At 43.1% G+C, this 13837-nt stretch overlaps 1 protein-coding gene across 1 annotated transcript; it reads left to right on the forward strand.

The window, feature by feature from the left end:
- The first annotated feature begins 1676 nt into the window (after positions 1-1676).
- PDCD-5 (programmed cell death 5) lies at positions 1677-8067 on the forward strand. The gene is made up of 5 exons (XM_077646222.1): positions 1677-1848; positions 3542-3650; positions 4535-4626; positions 5431-5502; positions 7945-8067. The coding sequence occupies exons 1-5, from the start codon at positions 1783-1785 to the stop codon at positions 7990-7992; spliced, it is 387 nt and encodes a 128-aa protein (XP_077502348.1). The 5' UTR covers positions 1677-1782; the 3' UTR covers positions 7993-8067.
- Positions 8068-13837: the final 5770 nt, after the last annotated feature.

Here is a 13837-nt window from a genome sequence, read left to right on the forward strand (position 1 = left end):
AACAAGTAATAGTGCATGTAAGAAAAAAGAAAGTTTGTTAATTTCGCCAGAATATCCTGATTTGTTCAGGAAGTGCTGGTTTGTCGGAATGCTGACCAAATTTACCATAGGGCTTTCCAAACTTGTGAAGAAGGTGGTGAAAAACTTCATGAAAACGGTGGCGTACCAGTTCTACTAAAACGTACACAAGTACAAGGAAAATGCAGAAAAGGTGGTAAGCTGTTGGGAATGCAGTTAGCCATCATTTGCATAGCGGTGACACAATGCTGACTGAGTTCACTGCAGCGCTTGCAAAACTTTAAAAGAAGGTGGTGTAAGCTTTGTGCAGACAGTGAACCACCTAAGCACAAATGAATATGCAAAGCGCTAGAGCCACACATATAGCACTGGAACATTTCAGACCTGCAAGTGCCTGCTCACATACTCGTGAGTGGGCCCTTGGAGAAATGGATATGAAATATGGTGCAACTGGACAGGATGAAGGCGTGACAAGTAAGACAAGAACAAGCATGTTGTCAAAGACCGTTGCCCTCTCAAACGAAAACAAAAAGAAGCTTGAGCATTCCAACTCCACAGAAAGTTTGCAATGCAATCACGATTTTAAACGGACAAAGGTTATTTTTAAATAGCAACCACAGAGAGGTGATAAACCAAGCAAAATTAAGGCTATACTACAAATATACCGCATATTACAACGCGCACCTACCAGAGAGAAAACCTTATTCTTGTACTTGCAGCGCACATTTCTTATTGTGTAAATAGTTTGTGTATATTACCTCTCCCCCTATCCTGTCCTTTTTATTATTATTTAATAAAACCATTTACTACTACTTGCAGCGTACAGCATATATGCCAATTTGCTATGCGATCGAAATAAATCCGGAGACCCCCATTCCGGCGCCTATTTTCTTTTACTTCGATCTCCATCAATGGCGCTATTTAGGCGTCCACCAACATCACGACAGTTGCTGCCCCTAATTCCTTTCCTCCTAATTAGCATTAATTTGTATTTGCCAAGCAAGAAAATAAATGCCGTGCTAAAGCAATCCACTTTTTTAGTCTGGCAAGTCTTACTGGAACGATTTCCCACCGCCGCTGATACAAGCAGTATGTGCACTTTTGGCTAGACTATACCATTACGCCGGATGCTTGGCTTGTTACCTGGGGCACGCTGTTCAGTTGTTTCAGTCTGCAGCCGCAGAGCTCCGAACGCTGTGCTCTGGTGGTTAGAAGGGGCCACCATATATAGCTATGCAATCCTTGTCCCGTTGCGACACATCCTGTGCACGCAAGGGCCGGGATACCTAAAGAGTTTAATATTTGGTCTCATTCGGAGGACGTGGGTGACTGGGTTCCCCCTACTTTGTTTTCAGCTTTCTGTGCTCCAAATCCACTACAGCCCACTACTTCTTTCGAATGGCAGGAACGCTGCGTTGAGTCTTAAGCAAGCTGTGTTTTTGTCATGTGTAGGCACGGTTTCGAAAGCAGACTAATAGTACAATTCCACACGACTCCGCTACCCGGCACCCACATATGACGAATAGTCCCCAGCAGGAAACTCATAGAGAAACATACTTACGTAAGTATGTTTCTCTATGACATACTTACGTAAGTATGTTTCTCTATGGGAAACTGTAATACCAACCATACTTGGTATGACCGAAGTCCCGAAGTAACCGAAGCCAACGGAAGCCTCTTCAATCCAAGCTGCCAGAGCCGCCAGAATTGTTCGGCAGTTCCAAAACAGTCGCTTATCGCGGCAAGTGAGAAGTGCAAGAAATTATGGATGACGAAGAGTTAGCTGCCCTTCGCGCAAGACGCCTCGGTGATCTACAAAAGGGACTTGGCGTAAGTTCTTTTCATGAAAAGTTAGCTCTGGAGTTAGCTATTGCGAAGGGACTGAAGCTGCGCGCAAGTCAACAGTACCCCTGTCAGCAGGGCGTGTAGAATAACGCTTGCAAGCATGATTCCCTGATCATATAAACGTCACTTTCAAGTCTCACCGTCTTAGCTCTAGCACATTAGGGCGCATGAGGGGAAATTGTGTAGACAAAAAGTGCATAATGCAGTCAAATTTGGAGGACGCTTAAGATTCGGCTTTAAGAGCAGGACGACCCGCCGCGGTGGCTCAGTGGTTAGGGCGCTCGACTACTGATCCGGAGTTGCCGGGTTCGAACCCGACCGCGGCGGCTGCGTTTTTATGGAGGAAAAACGCTAAGGCGCCCGTGTGCTGTGCGATGTCAGTGCACGTTAAAGATCCCCAGGTGGTCGAAATTATACCGGAGACCTCCACTACGGCACCTCTTCTTCCTTTCTTCTTTCATTCCCTCCTTTATCCCTTCCCTTACGGCGCGGTTCAGGTGTCCAACGATATATGAGACAGATACTGCGCCATTTCCTTTCCCCCAAAAACCAATTATTAAGAGCAGGACGCGACAGCGTGTTGCAGCATTGCCAAGGAATCCACGGAACGCCATCGTCCTTCGGTGCGACCCCTTGCCCGGACAATTTAAGGAAAGGAAACATATCTTGGTGGACACCCGAACCGCGCCGTCAGGCAAGAAAAAGAAAATTTTTTTAAGGCAAGGAAAGCACGCCTGTCTCGCATATCTCGGTGTACACCAGAACCGGGCCGTAAGGGAAGAAAATTGAAATGAAAATTGGTTTTAAGGAAAGGAAATGACGCCTGTCCCACAATTCTCGCTGGACACCCGTACCGCGCCGTACGGGAAGGAAAATCCCTTCCCTTACGGCGCGGTTCAGGTGTCCACCGAGATGCGCCATTTTTCGCTCACGGCCAAAGATGCCGACGACACCGGCTTTTCTGCGACACGAGTTCTTTAACGCTGTCGCGTTTAAATGGCCCGCCCGCACATGAATCTCAGAACAAATAGTTCTGGCACACACATCGCCGCGGTGGCTAAGTGATTATGACGCTCGGCTGCTGGCCCGAAAGACGCGGGTTCGATCCCGGCCGCGGCGGTCGAATTTCGATGGAGGCGAAATTCTAGAGGCCCGTGTACTGTGCGATGTCAGTGCATATTAAAGAACCCCAGGTGGTCGAAATTTCCGGAGCCCTTCACTATGGCGTCTCTGATAGCCTCAGTCGCTTTGGGACATTAAACTCCCTTAAACCAAACCAAACCAGTTCTGGCACACCTGGAGTGAGGCACACTACACGTGCGTTTTGTCGGCGCTCAGATGTAAACATGGCCTTGCCGCTTTGCGCTTGTTTTTGCGAGGTCCGTAGGATGAACATTACCGGTTCTGTGCTGAAGTGGACAAGATAGTGGGCTTAACTGGAGTATGATGAGCGTGAGTTTGCTAAGTGCCGCATAAATCGCAAGTGCCGAGTGCGGCATACGCGCGGGGCCTGACAGTTCCTTAAGCTGGTATAACCTTGGATGTTTCTCGGCTGCATGTCTGCTGCCATGTGCAATTAACTGGTCATGAGCATGCATGTTTAGCCCGGGATACAGGATAAGTTCTTCTCTTGTGCATTGCATATTCATGTATTTTTATTAAATTTTTATTTTGATAGGGAAATGGACCATCAAATGCAGATCGAGAAGCTGAACGGAAGGCAAAAGCTGAAGACTTCAAGAACCAGGTCTTGAATCAAGCACTGACGCAGGAAGCAAGAGCACGATGTGAGCCTTGGTTCAGTATGCTAGGGATGGGAATATAGAATTGTTTCACAATAAGAAGGATGTTATCTTCATCACAGAGCTGTACAGCTTGCCACTGACGAGACCTTTGCATGCCTGGGTGTCACATTGTCAGTGCTTAAAGTCGGGGGGGGGGGGGGGGGGGGGGTTCTCACCAATATGGGCAAGGGATCTGAAATGCCCGTGCTAGAATGCAGGTGCTACGTCATTCCGAAGCAGGCAACCATTTTCTATTCTTTTCTGTGCTGGTCGAAACATTTCTTGGCTATCGTTTGGAAAATTCCACTGCAATTTTTAGTAGCAATCATTAACATGTTATCTAAAGCCTGAGATGGAGAAAAATACAAAGTTGGCAGCACTATACAAAGGGTGGGAAAAAAAGGGGAAACCCATGCCCACTCACCACGAGTCAGTGCAGAGCTGGTCGCTCAGCTCTAAGGCTACACAACAACGAGCGCACTGGCAGAGCATGAGGATCATTTATTTCAGGTCTTTGACATAAACTGAGCAAAAAACGACGTTTAAAAATGATATCCCACTTTCGTATAAAACGATGTGTAAAACGGGTTGCCAGCCGCTTTCTCTCTCTGTCCTTATTTTCCTCTCCGCCCATGCTGGAAACACTTCAGACCCGCCTTCAATGGAGCCAGACTGTAAGCGCTGCACATTCTGGTGCCTGAAAGACTGCAAAGTTCACATTTGTGCCAAGCAATTTGATAATTGCAAATCTTACCCTGTTTATGATCTTTGTCACATATAAAATCTGTGCAAAGCTGTTGGTTGCAGTGTGCCATGATGTACTGGTATGCCGTGTCTCTGTTCTGATTGTAAATTCTCCCTGTTATGCTTAGAATTTTTATTTGCAGTGAATACAATTGCTTTGGCCAAGCCTGAGAAGGCAGCCCTTGTGGAAAATATGTTAGTAAGAATGGTCCAGATGGGACAGATTCAAAGCAAGGTACGTTTTTCTTTTGCACAGCAAGTGCCCTTCTTGACAGTTAATTGTATTTGCTTCATTAAAGTTACTTGAGTCGTAGCAAGTGTAAGCATATGTTATTCCTAATCATATTCTCATTCATTTTAATTGTTTTCTTTTTAAGTACTAGATTTAGTAATGTATGGGCATATGTGTCATTTTTTATGAAATAACTTTTTGTCCCGAGATTGAGTTGCTGTACCCGGTGAAATTCATTTCTGTAGTTCTGTCGTGCACTTAGTTTACAAAAGTGCATTTCCCTGAAGCTTTCATTTTACTAGCACTGAATCAAACTGTTGATTGCAGATGACCAGTTTTTGCTGTAATGATATAAGAATATCAGTGGATTTGTGAGAAATACACTCAAACCTACACTAACAAGCTCATGTAGTGGGCATGCACTCCCCCCTCAGAGCATATGTGCCAGTGTCCTTGAATAACAAAAACAGCGCAGCAACAGGGACAAGAAAGAAGACTGGACAGTCTGTACAGTCTTCTTTCTTGTCCCTGTTGCTGTACTGTTTTTGTTCTTCAAGTATGTACCAACTCGCTCAGCTCGCCGTTTTAGGCCATTGTCCTTCTGTTACTTTTTTGTATTGTTGTTGGCTTCCCACATTTAGCAGAAGTTGATATGTGGGAATTATGCCTTTCTTGAAATGCATGAAATTCTGTGAAACTTGACACCGTAAAATTCATTGGTGTATCGAACGGAAAATACTATCAGCAATAAATTAAATGTGGAATTGTGCAAAGTCAAGTGCAAAGGTAGTGCTTTCAACTTTGCAGCTGCCAGAGTCTGGTCTTATCAGCTTACTGGAAAAAGTCAGTGAGCAGACGCAAAAGAAGACTACTGTAAAGGTAAGTCTGTCATTACAGCTGTGGCCCTGAGGGTGTGTTGGGTACATACATTTACTGTTCCTGTGTGGCCATCATTTCAGTCTTCAGAATGTTGATGTCAGGTGCCACATTTAAATTTGTTTTCATTCACTTTTGGCATTTGTTAGATATTTTAGTAAAAATAAATAAATACCATTGTACAGAATACATTTAGTGTACATATTTCATGTACTGAGACATCTTCTGTAATGCCAATTTCGTCATGGACATCCAAAGCAAAGAAGTGGACTTAAGAAAAGTTCACCCTAACTCGGATGGTAACTAGGATGCCCTGCCTTTCTAAAGATTCAAACTACTGTTTGAAATTATTGCATTTTGGTATGATATACCATTCAGTTTTTGTCCCTTAAATTTAATACGACACTTGTGTAGGGTAGTTCCCTGGGCTGTAGAAGCAAACTATAGCAGCATGTTCTACTGAAAAGCAGCTTGTAGGTATAAATCAATGGCAGTTCACAGCATGCTCTCATATTGTGATTTCAGTAGTGAACAAAGAGAAATAGTGGTCTGTGAGAATGCAGACACTGCAAGTCGGGCAAAGGGAACATGCTGCAACCATCGGCTGGCTTAACATTGGAGCTGAACATCGGAGGATGCAGTGCCTTGTCTGTTGATAAATGTCACATCTGAAAGTTTCAGTTCACTTCCCGGGTGCTGGTTAATGTAATCAACTCAGCACCCAGGAAAGTGCTCAGAAACACCAAGCAGCACATTATTTTGATCCAGTGGTATTCATAGTCTGGCGCATTGTTTAATATCCGAGGAAGGCCGGCCCACCTAGGCATCTGCAGTGTGAGCTTGGCATGCTCATTTAAACTCTGAGGAATGCCAAGGTGTTCAGGCCCCCAGCACATCGGCATTCTTACTTAGGCTGACAGGAATAGCAGGCTTCCCAGCCTTGTGATGTTTTGGAAGTGTGAGTGTAGTGCTTGGATTAACTCCTTCCTTACCACGCCTAATCAAATCGTTCAAGTTGAACAGTGGTGCAAAATACCCATTCTGCGTAATCCAGGCCATTTCTGAGCAAGTAGCAGTATCCAGTAGGTTGTAGAACTATACTTCAGTTTCGGATGCGGTTTTTCGTAATTCTTGTGAGAGAGTATTTTTAAACAACAACAAAATCTGTCGACACGCAGTGATCATGGTGAGCATGTCGTTCAAGGTGGCATTGTCATCTTGCACCATGCTGCTCAGCAATTGCGGTGTTCTGTGATACCGAAGCTTCGACATTTGACTTTGTAGATGCAAGTGGCATCTTTGTCTGAAAAAATATTGTCCATTCATTTGATTTTAGTTTTGACAGAGATGAATGCACCACCCCCCGCCCGGACTACAGACAGTGCCCGTCTGTAACTTTTGTTTTTGCCGTTGCCGAGGAGATTCACTACTTTCCGGCCCTTTCTGAAGGTACCGGATGGGCTCTGAACACTTCTGTGCTACCAGCAGTGTAGCGGATTGAGTTTTCTGCAAGACAGCCCGGTATCGACCTTGGCACTGCAGTGCAGAGTAGCCCAAAGCTCTTTGAGCGAAGATTTTTTTTTTTTTTTACTGATTGTACCATTTAGCGTGAAGTGTCCTGCAAGTTAGAATACTCGTTTCTGACATAGTAGCCCATAAAATTTATATTCTAGATTTTTATGATCTTGTTTTCTGACTGAAGATTAAATTTTTTTTGTGAATTTTTGTGTGAACCTCTCAAATTTAGCCAATACAAGATTTTTTCATTGTAAGCAATGAATATCCTGTAATGTCTTTGTCATTAAAAAGATAGGTCTTTATCTACACTATGATGTCCTGCAATAAAGCAAAATTTTTAAATTTATGAGTGAACAAATGTTTTATGTGCACCCACCTGATATTGCCTGTTTTCCCGTGGTAAGGAAAGAGTAAAGTTCAGGGAAACATTTATCTACCAAAGCTTGCATTTTTCTGTGCCCTTTCACACTTCTCGTCTGTCCATAACTTCACCCACCAAAACCCTCTTTCTTGCCCTTGACCAGTGCAAAGTAGCTGTGCAGAAAATAATAGCTGAGGCAACTTCTCAGCCTTTGCTTGTAAATACACCCCTCTCTCTCTGTCTCCATGGGGTATATGATAAGGTCATGCTATCAAATATAGCTTCTTACTCTGAGCTGCTTAGGACTGAAAGCTAGTATTTTTATACTAACCTTGACCAAAAAAAATGTTGTGAATGTTACGTTCACAGATGCTATGTGAAAAACGGCAAATGTTGCGTTCGGGGTGCTACTTGGAGGCCGCTGACTTAGACTTAGGCTTTGTAGAGAGGATCGGCATATAAAATTTTAGCTAGTTTGTAAGCCTTACAATGTTGCAAGACCTGTTTTCATTTGAAATGTGTCTGCACTTGCTGCGATGTTGAAGTGACGTTTTCTGGTGTTGCAGTTTGACAGGCGCAGGGCTGGCTTGGACTCTGATGAGGAAGAGTATTGAGGCAAGATGGGAGGTTTTTGTAAGATTTGAAACAAGCTCACCTCTGTAATAAATTGAACAGCACACTGTCTTGTATGTTTGCCTTAAGTTTTTATTTGAGGGCATACTTGAACTCCACCAACACTATAAAGATGTAATTTTTTTGTATTTGTAGCTTTTCTGCTTTTTCTGAGCTGCTTTTTCTGAGCTTGTGGCACTGGGTTCTTGGCTAACATGCCAAACTTGAGCATTGTAATGACGTCTCGCTGCTGCATTTAACTGTGGTGAATATGTCAGCATAATGACTATCTTTTGTTGAAAGTGCAGAGTACGTCATGATGTTGCCAAGTGATTGATCAGACAGCCGGTAATCATGTTGACGTAAACCTGTGGGGCACCAAATGCATACCGACATCTCAAACGAGCCACATGCTTCTGGCGTCTGCATTCTTGGCTGGGCATCAATTTATTGAGTGAACCTGTTTTGCCGAACTGATGTTGAAATTGAGAGTTACTGTACTTGTTAATTGGTCATTTTTTACACACGAAATACGAAAATAATATTGAAGCTATATTTGCAATTATCTACCTCGTAAAACATGCAAGTGTACCCTGAATTCAGATTTATAGTAAACTGCGATACATCTCCACCTGAGACTTTGATTTAACAATCTCGACATTTCGGAGCTGGCTCGGCTGCTTTTTTAGGGATGGCAGGGAGCTCTTGGCTTGTGTCTTTAAGTACAGTCTGCATCACCCTTGTGTACAGTGCTCCAGCAGTGCGCCGCACATTAAATAAGCTAAAATTAGAAAGCTGCCCATGGTTTCCATGCAAAGTTCTAGTGATCACCTTGCTTGCAAGTCTGTGGGACTCTACTTACGTGCAAGCGTTACCTCTACATCATACAAGCTGAGACAGGGTGTCTGTGTCTATGCGGGAACGTGCTCCGCTCGAGCGCTGTAAACAAGGGTGACGCGGACCGTACATGGTAGGGAGGAAAGGAGTGCAGCGTTGTGAAGGGTACAAGAGGAGATTGTGGGAGTAGGTGTCTATGGCTGTAAGTCGTGGTGCCGGGTTGTGCAGGGATAACCAGTGGCGTCTTCTTTTTTTTTTTTGTGAGCTGCAGAGCGAAGTTCTTGCGCGTACACAGAAGAGAGGTTGCCCCTTGTGTGGTTGACATTGCTTGAAGTGGTTTGAACATGCCAAGATTCAAGTAGGGGATTGCACACATCTCTTTGAAAGTGCTCTTCTGCTGAAGGATTCATCGCAATACTTGATGAATGCCCTGTACAGGGTGACCCAAAAGTTGCAGAAAAAAGTAATAATTGAATACTTTGAAAATTAGAAATAGCAGTGCAATGCAGTTTTCTCAGAAATGCATAGAAAGACTATTTTTGTGGTGTAAAATTTTATTGCCCCATTTGTAGTTGAGAGGTGGTGTTTTAGCACCATTCTACAAACGACTGACTCAACTGAAAGAGTAAACTGCTACCTTTTGATGGCAAATGTACTATTGTTTTCAAAATGTTTATTATTAAAAAGTTTCCAACATTTTCCTTAGCATTTTTGTGAAAACTGCATTGTGTTACATCTTGCACTTTTAGAATTATTGGATGATTGCTGTTTCTATGGATTTTGGATCACCTTGTATTCAATTGTGATTGTTTTATAGGGTCACCTTGTATTCAATTGTGATTGTTTTATTGCTGTTAATTTATATTTTCACAACCCTGCACCACTTAAGCACATTGTGCTTGTGTATGGCACTGGCAGCCAGCAATGTGCATATTGTGGTCTTTTACACTATGTAAAGTAAAAAAAAAAGGTGAAACAAAGTTTGAACAAAATTTTTGCACAACACATGCAGTAAAGTTTTTTCACAAATTATTGACTCGGTCGCTTACATTAACAATGCCTCAAAATTTTGTTTCTAGACATCAACGGGCGGGTTCGATCCCGGCCGCGGCGGTCGAATTTCGATGGAGGCGAAATTCTGGAGGCCCGTGTACTCTGCGATGTCATTGCATGTTAAAGAACCCCAGGTGGTCGGAAATTTCCGGAGACCTTCACTACGGTATCCCTCATAGCCTGAGTCGCTTTGGGACATTAAACCCCATTAACCAAACCTAACCAAACCACATCAACAAGCACCTTCTAGGCTACAGCTAATGACCACCTGAATGCACACATGGTAGTTGGAGCACTGTCTTTTTGTTTTGCTATGGGTACATCGCACTCGGCTTTACGTCAACATTTTTAGCCTTCATGGATGCAGGATACACAAGCGGCAACCAAAGCTACATTTGAGGAGGTTAAATTTGGACTTCACTCTTCTCTGATGCGTGCCAGTGAAGTCAGGCGATCATTTGGAATCATTGCAATATGCCCAGGTAGCTATCTGCACATCCTGGAGACTTTTGTCTCCAGTGGTACTATGACATGGCTGTCGTGCTACTCAAGCACATTCCTCTCTTTGCTATATCCACCTACATCAGTTCAACTAAAGTTCATTTGCAGTTCATTATGTGTTGATGTAGCTGTGTGTATACTTGTTAAGAGTTGTATTGGCAGCAGAATGCATGCAATGTGGTCATTATAACCAAGACCATTGCAATGACATAAATGAAGTGGAAATGAATTGGCGAAAAGATTACCGCACTGAAAAGGATACCGACCAGCTTCGGCAGCAATCAGTCTGTGTATTTCTTAACTGTTATAATTGGAAGATGCTCGGCAGTAAGTCGGTGGCTGCTTGACTTCAGAAGTGTAATGGCTGTAAAAATATTGAGGGGTGATCAATGGGACTGATGCAGAGGAAGTATGAGAATGTTCTTCTCTTCCTTTGTGCTGTTGGTCTGCAGCCCAGAGCACGAACTGTACCACTACAGCTATTGTAATTTCACTAAGCTGCTATCATCACTCGGACTAGAACCCAATCGTTATCTCCTATCACTAAAGTGCCCTTACCAAATTGCTAGTGCCAATGTTTAATTGAGGCAATGGTTCGTTATCGCCAGTGTTTTGTTCTTGCAAGTCTCAGGTGAAGAGGTGACAGGTGAAGAGCAGTAGCTCCCCCTAAATGCCACCTGCCACAGTTGGCAGGTGGAGGCATCACACACACACGCCGACACTGGTCAGTTTTTGCTGTCATGGCTGGCGTCCTGTTGCTTGCACATTAAAAGGAAAACACTTTCATGATTAGTCAACGCTTGCATCCAGGCTCAGGGCTAGCGTGCTGAGCACCGGCCTAGGGAGTGCGCAGTTTCCAATGAACTGCCAACAGTCGCCAATCAAGGACACTGTTCACAGTCAGTGTGCTAAAAAGGGTATGGCCTCTAGCATCTATAGTAGCCATGTGCAAAGAGTTTTTTGGTTTCAAGCAAATTTTGAATACTTCTAGCATACAAAAGAGGTTGAATGGCATAACAGGAATATTCAAGATCATGTATTTTTTTAACACACAAAGCCATTACAAGAAAAAAAATGCATTGAAGCTCACACTCATTGAAGCAGTGTGGACACTGCAAAAATGGCGGTCGGAATTTGGAGTAGTCAACATGCATGTGGAGCCGACGTATTTGTGGGGTGTACGTGAGACCTATCTGTGGGACCCCCGACTGCTGGTCTTCATTGCGACTGCGTCGTTGTGCAGCAATAAGCGACGACTCCATGAACACCTGCTATGCTAGGAGTACGCACCGCGCGGCCAGCGCCACCCCGCGGGTGTGGGAGAAAGGCGCGCCCGTCTCCATGTGCCTCTTGCCAGCTTCCTCTCGTGCTCGCATCACGCGCAGAAGAGCGGTTGTGGCAGCTGCAGTCAGCACAGACTCGTTTCGTGGTAGTCAAGCCGCACGTCCTCCGATTAGAGAGATTTAGTATAGCGTGATAGCTGCCGCTATCACGATCCGCTTCCGTGGGGAGCCACTGCGCATACAGTGCAGGACACCACAAAGCGCCAGACGCCAGCGAGATGTTTGCACGCCTGCTCCGTCGGGACCAATCACCGCGTTCACACTGGTGGCGCGCGGAATCAGGATCAGAATCATGTTCATTTAAACAAGAAGGAAAATACAGTCTGGGTAAATGTATACAGAGGGAGGTCCCGTAGTCAGCTACTGTACTGGGACCTCCTATATTGTTAATCAAAATGATAATATAAATGCAAACATAGCAGTAGTAATAACAAGTAGTAATAACAACACACAATCGTGCCGTTACATGTTTCCGCGGTGACACACATATTATATACAGGGGTGAGTAGGCATATACATAAACCAAACAGAATAATGAAGATAGAAGTTATACAGTGCTTATAGTTATACAGTTATTCAGTACTACTTATACATTACAAAATTACTAAAAAAGTGAAAAACTGAACAGCAAATTGATGATAGAGAAAATAGTGCACGTATTGAAAGCATGCGGTGTATATCTGATGTAATACCTTATAATTCTAAAATGTGGTAGCTTGGCTAACAGTTATTGTGAAGTATTAACGCTTTTAGTTCATTTTTAAATTTACATACAGGTTTAGTGTTTTTTAATTCCACCGGTAAGGTATTCCATAAGGAGAATGATGAAAAATAAACTGTTTGCTTCCCATAATTGGTGCGTACTTGAGGCAGAATTAGGTTCCTGTTACTCGCAAATCTTGTGGTGCTGGTGTTGGTGAGCTCTGATCTTGGGATGGATGGAAATGAAATATGTTCATTAATTACTTTGTATATGAAGATACCAAGGTTAAGTTGGACAAGTTGAGGTACGGAGAGAATTCACAGTGAATTGAGTAAAGATTGAGCATTAGAATCGAAGGGGCTGCATGTTAGTATTCGGACTGCTTGGTTTTGAACTACTTGTAACGATGTCAAATGAGTATTGTAGGTGTTACCCCAGCATGTTATACAGTAAGAGAGATGGGAATGAATGAACGAGTTATACAGGGTTAAAAGTACAGACTGATTAAAGTAAGGACGAGTTCTGATGAGAATTCTTAAGCCATATGCTATCTTCGATTTAATGCCAGAAATATGGGAATGAAATTTTAGATCGCGATTAATTCTACTCCTAAAAACAATGATGATTCGCTGACTGGAATGACGTGCGGGCCTAGGCAAATGGGGGGAACATAAGTTTGTCGTTGAGGAGATGTGAACGATACAAACTTAGTTTTATCAGTGTTTATTTTTAACATATGTTTAGAACACCAAGAGTATATATATTAGCTAAATCTTCGTTAAGTTTGGACGTAAGTGCAGATATTGTACTATCAGAGTTATATATCGTAGTATCATCGACGTATAGTATACACTGGGAAGAAATAAGGGATTTGGGTAAACTGTTAATATATATTAGAAATAAAATCGGGCCGAGGATTGATCCTTGTGGCACGCCCATGTTAGAAACCTTAACTTCAGAATAAACACCAGATACACAAACAATCTGAGCTCTGTTACATAAATAATTTTTAATTAGTAACAAAGGAGGACCAGTTATACCGATTTCTTCTAACTTAATAAAACTGCATGATTTATCGTGTCAAAAGCCTTTGACAAATCAACAAAAACAGAACCAGCAAACTTGCCCTCGTCTATGGAGGCCTTTAGCTGGCGGTTAGTGTAATGAGAGCTAGATCTGTTGAGAATCCTGAGCGAAAACCAAACCGTCTCGAAGAAATTATATTGAATTTATTAAGATATTTAGTCAATCGCACCTCAATGAGTTTTTCGGCAGCCTTACTGAAAAAGGAAAGAGTGCAGATGGGTCGGTAATTGGTTAGACGGGAACGATCTTCTTTCTTAAAGACAGGGATTATTTTTCCTAGTTTCAATTCTTCAGGAAAGATGCAAGTTTTAAATATTAGATTAA

This window comes from Amblyomma americanum, chromosome 1 (assembly GCF_052857255.1).
Source record: "Amblyomma americanum isolate KBUSLIRL-KWMA chromosome 1, ASM5285725v1, whole genome shotgun sequence".
Lineage (NCBI taxonomy): Eukaryota > Metazoa > Arthropoda > Arachnida > Ixodida > Ixodidae > Amblyomma > Amblyomma americanum.

Excerpts from the sequence above, each read along its gene's own strand:
- PDCD-5 (XM_077646222.1), top strand. The coding sequence starts at position 1,783 with ATGGATGACGAAGAGTTAGCTGCCCTTCGCGCAAGACGCCTCGGTGAT. Across the intron at positions 1,849-3,541 it reads ATCTACAAAAGGGACTTGGC|GGAAATGGACCATCAAATGC; the intron begins GTAAGTTCTTTT and ends TTATTTTGATAG. Across the intron at positions 5,503-7,944 it reads AAAAGAAGACTACTGTAAAG|TTTGACAGGCGCAGGGCTGG; the intron begins GTAAGTCTGTCA and ends CTGGTGTTGCAG.